Source organism: Miniopterus natalensis, chromosome 11, assembly GCF_054644295.1.
Source record: "Miniopterus natalensis isolate mMinNat1 chromosome 11, mMinNat1.hap1, whole genome shotgun sequence".
In the NCBI taxonomy this organism is placed as follows: Eukaryota; Metazoa; Chordata; class Mammalia; order Chiroptera; family Miniopteridae; genus Miniopterus; species Miniopterus natalensis.
Genome location: NC_142091.1, coordinates 32,670,693 through 32,686,554, shown reverse-complemented (window position 1 = coordinate 32,686,554; position 15,862 = coordinate 32,670,693). Strand labels below are relative to the sequence as shown.

Below are 15,862 nucleotides of genomic sequence, written 5' to 3'. Positions count from 1 at the left end.
ATATTATTTTTGTCCATTTTGTTTATGTGATGTGTCACGTTTATTGATTTGCGGATGTTGTACCAGCCTTGCATCCCCAGCATAAATCCCACTTGGTCATGGTGTATGATCTTTTTAATGTATTGCTGGATCCAGTTTGCTAGTATTTTAGTGAGGATTTTAACATCTATGTTCATCAGGGATATTAGCCTGTAATTTTCTTTCTTTGTTGTATCTTTATCTGGTTTTGGGATTAGGATGATGCTGGCCTCATAAAGAGAGTTTGGAAGTTTTCCCTCCCTTGAGTTTCCTGGAATAGTTTGAATAGAATAGGTGTTAATTCTTCTTTGAATGTTTGGTAAAACTCACCTGTAAATCCATCTGGTCCAGGACTTTTGTTTACTGGGAGTTTTTTAATTACTGCTTCAATTTCATTAGTTGTTATCTGCCTATTCAGGTTTTCTGCCTCTTCTTGATTCAGCTTTGGAAGGCTGTATGCTTCTAGGAATTTGTCCATTTCATCCATGTTGTCCAATTTGTTGGCATATAGTTGCTCACAGTATTTTCTTACAATCCTTTGTATTTCTGTTGGGTCAGTTGTTATATCGCTTCTTTCATTTTCTGATTTTATTTATTTGGGTCCTCTCTCTTTGTTTCTTGATGAGTTTGGCTAAAGGTACATCAATCTTATTTATCTTTTCAAAGAACAAGCTCTTGGTTTCATTGATTTTTTTTGTACTGTTTTTTTAGTCTCTATGTCATTAATTTCTGCTCTGATCTTTATTAATTCCTTCCTTCTACTTCCTCGGGGCTTTTCTTGCTGTTCTCGTTCCAGTTCTTTTAGTTGTTGTGTTAGATGGTTCATTAGATCTTTTTCTTGTTTCTTGAGATAAGCCTGTAATGCTATGAATTTTCTTCTCAGCACTCCTTTTGCTGTGTCCCATAGATTTTGGGTAGTTGTTTGGTCATTTTCGTTTTTTTCCATCAAATGTTTGATTTCTTCCTTGATCTCATTGGTAACTCATTCACTGTTTAATAGCATGCTATTTAGCTTCCATGTGTTTGAATATTTTTGAGTTTTTTATAGTGGTTGATTTCTAGTTTCATGGCATTGTGATCCAAGAAGATGCTTGATATGATTTCAATCTTCTTGTATTTATAGAGACTTGCCCTGTGCCCTAACATGTGGTCTATTTTTGAGAATGTTCCATGTGCACTTCAGAAGAATGTGTATTCTGCTGCTTTGGGATAAAATGTTCTGTAAATGTCAATTAAATCCATTAGGTCTAGTGAGTCATTTAAGGTCTGTGTTTCCCTGTTTATTTTTTGTCCTGATTACCTGTCCAGTGCTGACAGTGGGGTGTTAAAGTCCCCCACTATGATTGTGTTGCTGTCAATCTCCCCCTTAAAGTCCACCAAGAAATTTTTTATATATTTAGGTGCTCCTATATTGGTGCATAAATGTTTATAAGGGTTATTTCCTCCTGTTGGGTTGATCCCTTTAGTATTATGTAGTGATCATCTTTGTCTCTTGTTATGGTCTTTATTTTGAAGTCAGAAATAAGAATTGCTACTCCAGCTTTCTTTTCCTTTCCATTTGCATGGAATATTTTATTCCATCCCTTCACTTTTAGCCTGCGTGAATCTTTTGCTCTCAGGTGGGTCTCTTGTAAACAGCGTATATTTAGGTCCTGTTTTCTTATCCATTCAGCTACTCTATGTCTCTTGATTGGACGGTTTATTCTGTTTACATTTAAGGTTACTATTGATATAAACTTATTTAATGCCATTTTCCCCCTTTATGCTGAAGTACCTTTCTCTCACTATTCTTTCTTTTTCTTAGAGCAGTCCTTTTAGCATTTCTCGCAATGCTGGTTTGGTGGTACTGAACTCCTCTAGCCTTTTTTTGTCTGGAAAGCTCTTTATTTCACAGTCAATTTTAAATGATAGCCTTGCTGGATAAAGCAATCTTGGTGGCATGCACTTGCTTTTCATTACTTTGAGAACTTCATGCCACTCCCTTCTGGCCTGAAGAGTCTCTGTTGAGAAATCAGCTGTCAGCCTTATGGGGGTTCCCTTGTAAGTCACTGCTTGTCTCTCTCTTGCAGCCCTTACTATTTTGTCTTTGTCCTTGACATTTGCCATTTTAATTATGATGTGTCTTGGAGTGGGCCTCTTTGGGCCCCTCTTGTTTGGAACCCTCTGTGCTTCCTGAACTTGTGTGGCTTTCTCCCTCGCCAGCATAGGGAAGTTTTCTGTCATTATTTCCTCCACCAAGTTCTCTATCCCTTGCTCTCTTTCCTCCCTCTCTGGCTTTCCTATAACGCAAATGTTGTTTCACTTCATGTTGTCCCAAAGCTCCCTTAGACTGTCCTCATGCTTTTTAAGTGTTTTTTCTTTTTGCTGCTCTGATTGAGTAATTTTTTCTATCTTGTCGTCTAAGTCACTTATTCTATCTTCTGCTTCATTGAGCCTGCTTTTAATTCCTTCCAGTGCATTTTTGATATCAGATACAGCATTCTTTATCTCTGTCTGAGTTTTGTTTATGGTATGTATCTCTTTTTTCATGTTTTCACTAAGGTCCTCGATCTTATCATCTAGTGTCTTCTTAAGTTCCTTGAACATCTTCATAATTAATACTCTGAACTCTGTTTCTGATAACTTGCTTAACTCCATCTCATCAAAGTCTTTTTCTGGCAATTTTTCCCTTTCTTTAATTTGGGGGTTTTTTCTTTGTCACCCCATTTTGGTAGGTCTTAGTGTTTGTATCTATATATTAGGTATATTTGCTCTCTCCCAGTCTTGTAGGGAGGATTTTGTATTGTGAGACCAGTGGAGACCAGAGGTGTGTTTTCCTTATACTTCTGAGCTCTTTGGTCTAGGCATGCCCCTTTTGTGGGTGTCCCTTTTGTGTGTTCTTTGGGTTCTCCTGTTGTGGTTAGGTCTAGAGTATTGTTGACCAGTCCTTGGGAGGACTCTCCTTGCACGTTGGCTAACTGTGTGTCTCAGCCCCAACCTTGTCATGTAAGCTATTGTGGCAAGGATGTGGAAAAAAGAGAACCCAAGTACACTGTTGCTGGGAATGCAGACTAGTGCACCCACTATGGAAAACAGTGTGAAGTTTCCTCAAAAAAATTAAAAATGGAATTGTCTTTTGACCCAATGATCCCACTTCTAGGTATATATCCTAGTAATCAGGAAACACCAATCTGAAATAATATATGTGTCCCTATGTTCAAAGCAGTGTTAATTACAATAGCCAAGATTTGGAAATAAACCATGTGCCCATCAGCAGATGAATGGATCAAAAAGCTGTGATACATTTACCCAGTAGAATACTACATGGCTATAAAAAAGAAGCAACTCTTACACTTTGTCAGAATAGATGAACCTGGAGATTATTATGCTAAGCAAAATAAGGCAGTCAGAGAAAGACAAATATTATATGATCTCACTAATATGTAGAATCTAATGAACAAAATAAACTGACAAGAAATACAGGACCAGAGGCATGGATACGTGGAACAGACTGACAGATCTCAGAGGAGAGTGGGACCAGTGGAACTGGAAGAGATTAACCAGAAAATATATATGCATATATGCATAGGTCATGGACATAGGCACCCCTGGGGTGGGGCGGGGCTGGGTGGAGGCTCAAAAATTGGGGGGAGGGAGAATGGGGGACATCTGTAATACTGTCAACAATAAAAAAGAAACCAAACCAATAATTAATAACATTCCTAAACAGGAACCACCAGTCTGATATAAAGCATGAGCCCTGCATGATGCTAAATGATGCAGATCCAAGTAGAATGCAAGGGAGAGACAAAAAGCTTCTATCTAGAAAAGCTGTTAACTGTGGTTTTGACAAAAATGAAGAGAATCACAGAAACCTACCGTGGGAAGACTGTTACCAATGCTATTGTCACAGAATCACCTTACTTTAATGATTCTCTGCATCACTGAAATCATTGCTGATCTAAATGAACTTAGAATCACCCAGGATCCAACTGCTGATGCCATTGCTTATAGCTTCAACAAAAAGGTTAGAGCTGAAAGAAATGAGCTGATCTTTGACTGAGGAGGTAGCACTCTTGATTGTCAAACATCACTATTGAAAATGGGATCTTTGAGGTGAAGCCTACAGCTGGAGACAACCACTTAGGTAGAAAAGATTCTGACAACTGAATGGTCCACAATTTTAATGCAGAGTTCAAGTTCAAACCAAAGAAGGATATCAGTGAGAACAAGAGGGTGCCCAACCCTTCTGTTCTGCTTGCAAACCTACTAAGTATACTCTCTCTTCCAGGACCCAGGTCAGTATTGAAGTGGAGTCTCTCTATGAAGGAATCAACTTCTATACCTCCATTACCTGTGCCCAATTTGAAGAACTGAATACTCACTTATTCTGTGGCACACTGGACACTGTAGAGAAAGCCCTTCATGATGCTAAGCTAGAAAATCCAAGATCCACCACATTGTCCTAGTGGGTAGTTCTACTCGTATTCTCAAGATTCAGAAACTTCTACAGGACTTCTTCAATGGAAGGGAGCTGGATAAGAGCATTAAGCCTAAGGCTGTTGTTTGCTGTGCATCTGTCCAGACAGCCGTCTGATCTGGAGACGAATCTGAAAACACTGGAGATTAGATGATCTCAGATATTACTCCTTTTTTTCTTGGCATTGAAACTGCGGGCAGGATCATGACTGTCCTCAGCAAGTACAACACTACCAATACTACCAGGCAGATGCAGACCTTCACTACCTACTCTGACCACCAGCCCCATCTGCTCATTTAGGTTTATGAAGATAGGTGCACCATAACCAAGGATAACAACCTACTTGGCAGGTTTGAACCCACAGGCATACCACCTGCACCCTGTGGTGTTCCTCAGATTGAAGTCACTCTTGATATTGATGCCAATGGCACCTTCATTGTCTTTGCTGTGGATAAGAGCACAGGAAGGAGAACAAGATTACCATCACTAACCACAAGGACCGTTTGACCAAGGAAGGCAGAGAACACGTGGTCCAAGAAGCTGAGAAGTACAAAGCTGAAGGTGAGAAGCAGTGGGACAAGGTATCTTCCAAAAAGTCACTTGAATTCTTTGCAACCAACATAACTGCCGACAAAGAGAAAATTCGAGTTAAGCTCAATGGTGAAGAAAAACAGAATATTCTTGTGAAATGTAATTAAATAATCAAATGGATTGATAAGAATCAGACTGCAGAGAAGGAAGAATTTGAGCATCAGCAGAAAGAGCTGGAGAAAGGCTGAAACCCTATTATTCCCAAACTGTCCCAGAGTGCAGGAGGTGAGCCAGGAGGAATGCCTGGGGCTTCCCTAGCAATGGAGCTCCTCCATCTGGTGGTTCCTCTTCTGGGCCCACCAGTGAAGAGGTTGATCAAGGCAACCTGAACATACATTTCATTTTTGTCCCTTAAAAACATTGAGAACCCAGATTTGTAGCAAATTCCATGGCACTTCTAAGGGTGAGCTGATATGGTAAGTAACTGGCATCCTCGATACTTGAATATGGAATATGTGTAGATGGAAAGGAAACAACCTTGCACTTTCTATGCACTGCATTGTAAGTGGAAAACCAATGTCTTAAGTCAAACTATATTTGAAATTGGCACACACACACACAAAAGAACCCCAAAACACCACAATACAAACCACATACTTTTACTACATTCAGATACAGTTTTGTTTAAAGGACATAGGACAAAAATATGGAGGTAATGTTTCCCTAGGGCCTAAATGGTGTTCATTATGAAAGTGGATGTTTGGTGGTACATGTACTGAGTGCTGATTACCAAGTGACAGTGCTGTCTACATTTTCTTTAATAAATGCATTTTGTACATTTTTATGATATGTGAGGCCTCTAAAATGTGAGACCCAAGAAAGGACCCATCTTTCCCATATGCTGTGGATATTATTATTAAATCCATTTAACAGATGAGAAAATTGGGACTTTAGTCTATCAGTCAGCATAACATGTAGGAAATAGAAACATCTCTAGAGAGTTCAAGTAGAACAGGATTTAATACACAAATTATGAATTGACAAAATGGTAGAAAGGCCCAGGGTATGGAGATGGAAATCTATTTTTTCCTTATAACAGAAAAGGAGAAATTACAGACAGATGAAGTTGTGCTTTGTTTGGGGAGAATGGGTATAGGTATGTAGATCTGATGTACAGGAGGCGATAATGTTTCTGTCCAATGGTTTCTTTTGGTCAATAAAGTGAGGCAGCTGAGAAGAGTAGGAGAGTGAGGTGGAGGTTTGAGAAGAGAGAAAAGTTATGATAGTGGGTGTGGAACATGTTCAAGGAAACTAGTGTGACTGCCAGACAACGTTTCAGTTTCAGTTGGTGATGTTAATCATTAATTTATAGGCAATCTGTATAGTTAGGTGCTCTTTATGTTCATGACCTTTACCAAGTTATAAGTCTTATATTTAGTTTCATAGCTTAAAGTAGAGAGATAAAAAGCCCTCATAACACTGCTTTGTGAAACTTTTTTTTAAGTTTCTTTATCTTTATTGTTGAGAATATTACAGATGTCCCCTTTTTACCCCCTTTGATGCCCTCCAGCCAGTATCCACCCCACCCCCAGGCCTTCCCCATATCAATGTCTGTGTCTATGGGTTATGCTTATAAACATAAAAGTTCTTTAATTAATCTCTCCCCACCCACTACCCACTACCCGCCTTCCCTCTGAGATTCCTCAGCCTGTTCCAAGCTTCTGTGTTCTGGATCTACTTTGTTCATCAGTTTATTTTATTATATTCCACATATAAGTGAGATCATATGGTACTTGTCTTTCTCTGACTGGCTTATTTCACTTAGTATAATACTTTCTAGTTCCCTCCATGCTGTGCCAAAGGAAAAAAATATCCTTCTTTTTGACAACTGCATAGCATTCCATGATGTAAATGTGCCACAGCTTTTTTATCCACTCATCTACTGATGAGCACTTGGGCTGTTTCCAAATCTTAGCTACTGTGAATTGCACTACTATGAACATAGGGGTGCATAAGTTCTTTGTGTTTGGTGTTTGGGGTTCCTTAGGATATATTCTTAGAAGTGGGATCACTGGGTCAAATGGCAGGTAAATTTTTAATCTTTTGAGGAAGCTTCATACTGCTTTCCATAGTGGCTGCCCCAGTCTGCATTCCCACCAGCAGTGTACTAGGGTGCCCTTTTCTCCACACCCTCAACAGCACTTGTAGTTCGTTGACTTGTTGATGGTGCCATTCTGACAGGTGTGAAGTGATACCTCATTGTGGTTTTAATTTGCATCTCTCTGATGATTAGCGACGTTGAGCATTTTTTCATATGTCTCTTTGGAGAAGTGTCTATTTAGGTCCTTTGCCCATTTTTTAATTGGATTGTTTGTCTTCCTTTTCTTAAGTTGTATGAGTTCCTTATATATTTTGGATATTAACCCTCTGATGTGTCATTGGAAAATATGTTCTCCCATACAGTGGGCTCCCTTTTCATTTTGTTGATGGTTTCTTTTGCTGTACAGAAGCTTTTTATTTTCATGCAGTCCCATTTGTTTATTTTCTCCTTAGTTTCTCTTGCCCTAGGAGATGTATCAGCAAACATATTGTTACGAGAGATATCTGAGATATTACTGCCTATGTTTTCCTCTAGGATTTTTATGGTTTCATGTCTTACATTTAAGTCTTTTATCCATTTTGAATTTACTTTTGTGTATGGTGTAAGTTGGTGGTCTAGTTTCATCTTTTTGCATGTACCTGTCCAATTTTCCCAACACCATTTGTTGAAGATACTGTCTTTACTCCATTGTATATTCTTGTCTCCTTTGACCATAATGGCTTGGGTTGATTTCAGGGTTCTCTGTTCTGTTCCACTGATCTATATGTCTGTTCTTGTGCCAGTACTAGGCTGTTTTGATTACAGTGGCTTTGTAGTATAACTTGATATCTGGTATTGTGATTCCTCCAACTTTGTTCTTTCTCAAGATTGCCATAGCTATTTGGGGTGTTTTTTGGTTCCATATAAGTTTTTGAAATGTTTGTTCTAGATCTGTGAAATATCCTGTGGGTATTTTATAGGGATTGCATTGAATCTATAGATTGCTTTGGGTAGTATGGGCATTTTACTGATTTTAATTCTTCCAATCCATTAACATGGTATATTTTTCCATTTGTTTATATCTTCCTCTGTTTCCTTTTTCAGTGTCCTGTAGTTTTCCTGCTTAGTGAAACTTAGCATTTGTTTCCACCCTACATATGCCACACATACAGTCCCAGCCCAAGTCCAAAGTCTATCAGAGAATGTACCTCAGTCTCATGAAGTTTCTCTCCTTTCAGCACCTCCAGACATCCTTTCTCTAACCCAGACCACCTCCAGCTTCCATCCCTGAGCTCCTAAGAGAAAATCTCTACCCAGAGCTACAACAGATCATGAGAGACACAGCTCCAGAGCAGAGGCAAAGGTAAGTCTGGAGCCCTTGCCTAAGGAGAGAGTCAATCCCAAAGTTGAAATAGGAAGCAGTTTGAAGAAAGGGCCAAGTTAGTGTTCTGTGAAAGGTTCTACTGCAAAAAAGTGTGGGTGGAGAGAACTGTGTTTCTTGACAGGAAAGTGGGATAAAAGAGGATAGAAGGAGGGAAAAGAGGTTAGAAGTGTAGAGGTCAGGGTAAAATAATAATGATAATTAAGAGGACTTGTTTGCCAGGATTCTGAGGTGGGAAGTTTATTCCTAGGAGTTTGCTTTCTATTACTAACCTGTGATGCCTAGATTGGCGGTCTTCAAAATAGAGTGTACATAGACCTGAGGGTGTGAAAAGACTCTTCAAGATACTCAGATGGGAGTAGTGCTAACAAGGTGAATGTTTGTACCCGCAGACCCCATATGGACTCTTTCTTAAAGTTGGTTGGAGAGGCTTATTTCCCATTCCATCTCTCAGAGTTGTCTTTCTTTTACTTTAAAAAGCAAGGGATAACCATCCCCTCCTTTCCCATTCCTTTTTTCTCTTTCTATTTCTTGCCCTTCTCTCTCCTTCCTGAACAACCCAGTCTTAAAGTGTTCGGGGAAAATAGAGCAAAGTCCTATCTGTGCTGGCAGTCAGTGGGGACAGGGTGTCGAAGGGGAACTGAGGTGGCCCACAGCAAGGGGTCAGAGCCCAGACAGTGAAAGGAAACCAACCCATGGAGCAGCCTGACCTGGGGGAGGTGAAAGTCCATGGGTGGAGGGAGCTTTCAGATGAACGTCAGAGCCAGAGCACAGTGAGGAAAGGGGTAGAACATGCCAGAGCCCAGACAAGGTAAAGAAGCAACCATATGGAGAGAATGCCCAGCATAGTGCTGGAGAAGGATGAGGAGGGCATTTATGTAGGAGAAGGGGTAGAGACAGGGGTGAAAAATTGGCTTCATGCAGGGAAGGTTTATTAAATGATATATAAACATATTGAAAATCAAGAGCCAGGATTCTCACTTTCAGAAAAAGTTACAAATACTAAAGGAGTGGAGGGAGACTGAAATGAAATCGCTAGCTGGTGATTTCAGTGTAGCCTGAGGAAGTAGCCAAGGTGGAACCAAGGAAATCCTGAAGGAATTTACTAAGAACATCAGACTGATCCAGCAAAGTGTGATTGACAGCTGGGAAAGTACTCCAAATCCCTGCTCTTAGAAAGTGAGACCCCAGCTATAGCTGGGGTGCTGCCACTTGAGCCTGAGTGAACTCTAACTGCCACATCATTCTCCAGCTCCTCCTGAGACTTTACAGAACAAGAAGTCTTGTTCCTGCTTCCTTATTTCAAAACCATTTCCTTTGGGTTCTACCATAGATGTATCATGTGTGGTGTGGAAAAAGTACAAAGGAACTATCAGAATGTTGTATTGAACATTTTAATTTTGCAGCAAGTTTCTATAAAGAGATATTGGTCAAGAGTTACCTATGTGAAGAGCTCAGCACTAACAGCCTGGAGCTCTGCTAAGATCCTCCCCACCTTTCTTTATCAGCTCTCTCAACAGCTTCTTAGTGCCCCCTTCTTGCCATTGGTGGGGAGCTGGCTCTGTGTTGTGTGGAGGAGGTGTGGGGGGGACCAGTTAAGTTTCTCTTGCCCAAGCGAGAAAGTTACCATAAAATTTTGTCCTAACCTGTCATTTCATACACTTTCAAGAGATTTGGAAACAGACCTCCACTTAGTTGAAGATGCCATGTACCAGTACAGATACTAGTAGAACTTCATGTTTCCTTCTTAAACACATCTTATACCTATTTTCCCACCAGTTGGGTCCTTCGGATGGCTTTGCAAGAGGAGCAGCAAATGGGAAAAGCAACTTCTGGCAACCTCTGTTCGGTGGCAGCAACTGCACACTCTGCCTGATCAACTACCTAGATTTAGCCTTCAGCCAACTGCACCGAACGCTGCTGCTCTTCAGGAAAAGGACCCAGAGAGCACCAGAAACAGTTCAAAATGCAGGTGCTCAAGGAGCCCAACTGCGGCCCCACCAGGAGTGGGCTGGAGGGACAAAGAGGCCAGGCAGGGGCCCCTGCAGGAGCTCAGAGCAGCAGCACCCAGACTGTCCTCACTGACAGCAGATAGTTTTTGTCAATTTGTAGTTGATATGTGCCAAGTAACTGCGAAGTGATGATGTTAACGTCGCAGGCAGTCTGCAGAGTAAAACTCCTTATTTTGAAACATTGGGTGAGAAAAAAATTGAATTTGGTTTTAAATCTATTTAAATTTTTACAAGAAATTTTAACATTACATTTGTAAATGAAAGAAAAAAAGGAGATGTCAGGTTCTTAAAAACAATTTAAAAGAATGGGAATAAAAAGGATTTTACAATTTGGATTACCTACTTATGCAACTGAAATTTCTCACCAATGGTGACTATCGAGAAATTGAAAAGATCATAATTGATAATTATAATTGAACTTTGATAATTATCTGTAGTTATTTCAAGTATAAAATTGGAAATCAAAAAGATATATTTACTCAAGCAAATTCAAAAATTATAAAAATTTAAGATTTTTGGTGTATTCTTCAACACTTATATTAAACATTTCTTAGAATTTCTATTACATTTTTAAAATTGTATAATATAGAGAACATGTCATTTTTTTTCCGTGAAGCCCATATAGCCTAATCCCCTACCAGTCTACTACAGTGTGCCCAACAAATAACATCATTTTCTCTGTGTCCATGATATTTAAATGCTTGAGAAGTGCTGCCTAATCCATAGAGAAGTAATATATGATCCATCTCTGCAGTTGTTTCCATGGTCTTGAAGACCCTGTACAATTACATGCCGAATCCCTCTACCAGCTCAGGATCCATCCCCCCACATATAAAGTGCATTTCCCCTCCATCTAAAGAGAACATGGCCTTTGGAATGTCTTCCCCTCCATTCTTTCGGCCAACCCTTCCTAAACCCTCACTCTCTGAGCAGCAAGATCTCTGAGCCCTGGGCCCTGGGCACCTAACTTCACAGCCATGGCCAACAAATTCCAAGTTATAGTGGTTGTTGAGGTGTGTTACAGCCCCTTCCTCACTACTACTACTAATTTACATGTTCTAAGAGGGGCAAGGCTGGGGGACAGAGTGAGGTAGGAAATGACAGAAGCCGCCTGCTTTTTCTGTTGGTCCACTGCAAAAGGGCCCTTAAGCGCCTGGTCCCTTTAGAAGCAGGGTCCTGCCACTGGGTCACCAGACATTATGTACAGAATATGTACATTTGGGAATGAGCCATCAGCATGGAGATGGTAACTAGAGTCATGAGTTCCCTACAAACCCCTGAAAGTCAAAAGTCCCAAACTTGTAGAAAGGAACAAGAATCTTACTCTGCCCCTCGCCTTACTCCCATAGATGACATGTGCCCCTTACCTGCTCAGGAGTGAGATTCCTGCATTCCTTTCTTTTGTGCCCCTTGACTTAATCCTCATAGTTCTCTTTTTCTCTCTCTCCTCATTACAGTGTTTTCCTCATGTTCCAATGAATCATCAGCACAAAGCCTTGGGATCGCCCTGCCTCAGTCACCCTAGGAGGCAGCGAGTTTCTACAATATATCATGGCAGCCTCATCTCGCTCTGCCTCTGCCTCCAGACGCTCATGTTGGCTGCAGGTAGGAATCGTTGTGAGGCTCTGATTCTCTGATGTGTAAGGGGAAGGAAAAGGAAAAGGGAGGGAAGCTGGAAGGAAAAGTTTGACAAAAATACAAACGCTATGAGATCCTGGGGAAAGTTAAGAGGTTAACTTTATTCCAGTTACTAAGTACCAGGCAGTGTACTAGGCATTTTTACTGGTATCTCCTGGTCTACACCTGCTGGTGTGTGTGTGTGTCTGTGTGTACACCTGAGTACAAAGTTGCATGCAGTGGCAGAGAAAGTAAAGGAGCCCTAGATGGTAATAAAGAAGCTTAAGTTCTTGGAGCCTTAAGATTATGCACAAAAAGATTGGCAAAAATTAGCTTGTAGCTACCATTTTCTCATCCCATGCTCATGGCAAACAGTGTTAATGATTCTCAAACATCTTTACCACTGAGCTGCTTCAGATTCTTTTTCACCACAATTATCCACTATCCATCCAGAGCCATCAGTTTCCTGTGTGATCCCTCCTTCTTAAGGACAAGGTCAGAACTCGACCTGCAGGAGCTAGATGTCTATTCCCCACATCCTGCAGTCACATCCCTCAGGTCCCTCCCCTCAGGGTGAGGTAAGTGAGGACCTAGGGCCCAAAATTTAAAGAGGCCCTTCCTCTCAGGTCTTGCCAAACCTATACCTATAACCTGAAAGTGAGTGTCTCCTCAAAATTTGTTCCCTAAGTTTTTTGCTTGCCTCACCTTATCCAGGCCTACACCTCCTACTTCCAACATCTCTGCTTCCTCCTAGCTCTGTGTGTATGTTCATGTCAGAAAAAAGACCACCCAAGACACAGCAAATATGCCCTTTCAGACCTTATCCCTAGGACTTTGTTAGGATGAAAATAGCCAATCATGTGTGTAATCAATACCCCTTCATCTGCCGAAATCCTGCCCGCAACCCACCCTGACTCCATCTATGATCTCTTTCCAGGAGCATTTCAAGTCCAAGGGCCCCATGAACCCTTGGTGGCCACACTGGGTGGTGATGCTGAGCTGCCTTGCTTACTCTTACCTCCTCAGAGTGTTAAAAATATGAAAATAACCTGGACCCGATTCCTACCCTCCGATGTGGTGCATCTGTATGAGGATGGGAGGGACAAGCTTGAGGATGCCATGGTGGAGTATTTCGGGAGGACAAAGCTTGTGACAGATTATATGTATAAGGGGGTTGTGATCCTGCGAATCTTCAATGTCCAACCCTCTGACAGTGGCCGATATCGCTGTGCATTCCAACATGACTCCTTCTACAGTGATACATTTATTATACTGAAAATGGCAGGTAATGGCCCACATTTATCCTTTTGACACCCCACAGGGGTGAGTTTATTCTGGGATGGGCTCCTTCCACTGATCCAATTTTCCTGGGAAATATGAAGAAGTCACAGGAGAAAGGGCGATGGCCATTACTCTACTCACCCCATTACTCCATAGAGCACTGCTTGGGGCTGAATAAAAGATAATCAAGAGACTCATAGTGGGCGTCAAGAAATGGGCAGGGCCATTGGTGTTGGGTTGCGTTGGACCTGTCTCTAGTCCAGGTGTCTAGGTCCCCATCCTTTTTTGCTAAGACTTCTTCAGAGCCTCAGTTTCCTGTTCTGCACATTGAGGTCTAGTCAGCAGCAAAAGCTCTCCTGAAGCAGGGGAGGGATATGTGTGTAGGAAAATGAGCTTAGGACCTGACTTCTCTCTCTTCTACTTCCCAGTTCTTGGCTCACATCCTCAGTTCCATGTGGAAGTCACTAAGTCTGGACAAAAGCAAGTAGTGTGCACATCAGAGGGCTGGTTCCCTCAGCCAAAGGTCCAGTGGATGGACTCTGAGGGAGTAGAAATTCCAGCTGAGTCTGAGACTCATACCCAGGACAAAGGTGGCTTGTTCCATGTAACAACATCACTGCTCCTCAGAGAACCTTCTCAGAAAAATCTGACATGTTCTGTCTGGAACCCAGTCCTGAATCAGAAAAGGGAAGAACAATTATCCACAGCAGGTCAGTCTTCTTTCTCCCCTCACCATGCCCACAAAATGTATTTAATGCTCACACTCCATGATGGTGGCAGCTCTAAACACACAGGCTTGGTTCTGTCTCTTCACCACACCCACACCAGTCTTGCTTCCAAGACTCAAGTTCCTCGCTGTTTTATCTACCCTCTCCTATCTTTTCCTGACTTATTTTCCAGTCTTCGCCTACTAATTCTCTCCATGTAATTGGACCTCCTTGTCTTAGTCCATTCAGGTTAATGTAACAAAATACCACAGACTGGATGGTTTATAAACAACAAAAATTTATTTCTCACAATTCTGCAGGCTGATGTTCAAGATCAGGGTGTCAGCATAGTAGGTTCTCGTAAAAGCCCTCTTTCAGCTTGTGACAGTCAAACTCTCCTTGTGTCCTCACATGGTAGAAGGGGTAGGGAGGAGTTTGGGGGGGTGGTCTCTTTTATAAGAACACTAATCCCATTCATGTGCATTTTGAGGGGATAGAAACACTCAAATCATAGCACTCTTTACCAAATACCAGTTACAGACTTTCTCCTACTAACCCTCCTATAGGTCAATCTCTCCTGCTTCTCATTTTACAGTGTTTCTCCTCAAACTTTTTGTTTAAATCCTCACCCGAGGATATGATATGTATATTAATTTTGAGAGAGAGAGAGAGTCATCCATGTGAAAGAGAAACACTGATCAGTTGCTACCTGTATGCACCCTAACCCAAGATTGAACCCACAACATAGGTATGTGCTATGACCGGGAATCAAACCTGCAAGCTTATAGTGCATGGGATGACACTTCAGCCAACTGAGCCACCTCACCAGGGCTTTCCTTTGCCTTTTTTTGCTGGATCATCCCTCTAACTAGATGACCTGTTGCTAAAATACTATGAGCCTAAACGAAGATCAACTTCCCGACTTCCAGTTAACATACAGTTATGAACATGATATATTTTGCCATATATATATATATATATATGATATAACTTGCCATATATAATTTCACTTCTTTCCTGACTAATTCTAGGCCCAGATATCTTGCTACATTTTTTTTTTAATTCTTTTTTCTTTAAGATTTTTTTAAATTGATTTTTAGAGAGAGAGAGAGAGACACACACATTAATGCAAGAGGGAAACTTTGGTAGGCCATCTCCTACTTGCCACCCACCAGGTATCAAGCCCACAACCTGGGCATGTGCCCTGACCAGGAATCAAACCGACAACCTCTCAGATCACAGAACAATGCCCAACCAACTGGGCGACACCAGCCACTGCTTAAATTTTTTATTTCTGCTTTGTGGTAGTCTATCATAGAGGCTATTATTCATCAATAGTTTTTAAATTCCTGGTTAAACGTTTGGCTACAATGTTCATCTATTCTATGGCAGAATTTTTCTTGTAAATCTTCATTATCCTTTTTCTCCTTTTCTGAGTATAATCTTTGCACTGTTGCTAGGCCAGCTTATCGTCTTACTCATTATTACATGCACTGGATTTTCCTGGGCCAGCTATTTCCATAAGTTTCTTGTGAGGCAGGGAGGCTAGTATGTTTTACAGAGTAGCTGATTCTCACAGTCAACTGCTGCCACAGAGACAGGCTTCTTCCTACCAATGTGGCTCCTGTGTGTGAAGATCTGCATATCCCATGCCCTCTACTTCTCCAAACGAGTAGGTCTAGGATGCACATCTCAGTTCCTGAACCATTTGTTACAAACAAGCATGTAGCTTTTGATCTTTAAGGTATGTCCCTCATCTTCAGGAAGTATATTTTT

At 41.1% G+C, this 15,862-nt stretch overlaps 1 protein-coding gene across 1 annotated transcript; it reads left to right on the top strand.

The window, feature by feature from the left end:
- The first annotated feature begins 10,586 nt into the window (after positions 1–10,586).
- Positions 10,587–14,293, top strand: LOC148091965 (butyrophilin subfamily 1 member A1-like). Its single transcript, XM_087822160.1, has 5 exons — positions 10,587–10,595; positions 11,969–12,086; positions 13,036–13,383; positions 13,808–14,089; positions 14,280–14,293. The coding sequence occupies exons 1-5, from the start codon at positions 10,587–10,589 to the stop codon at positions 14,291–14,293; spliced, it is 771 nt and encodes a 256-aa protein (XP_087678286.1).
- The last annotated feature ends 1,569 nt before the right edge of the window (positions 14,294–15,862 follow it).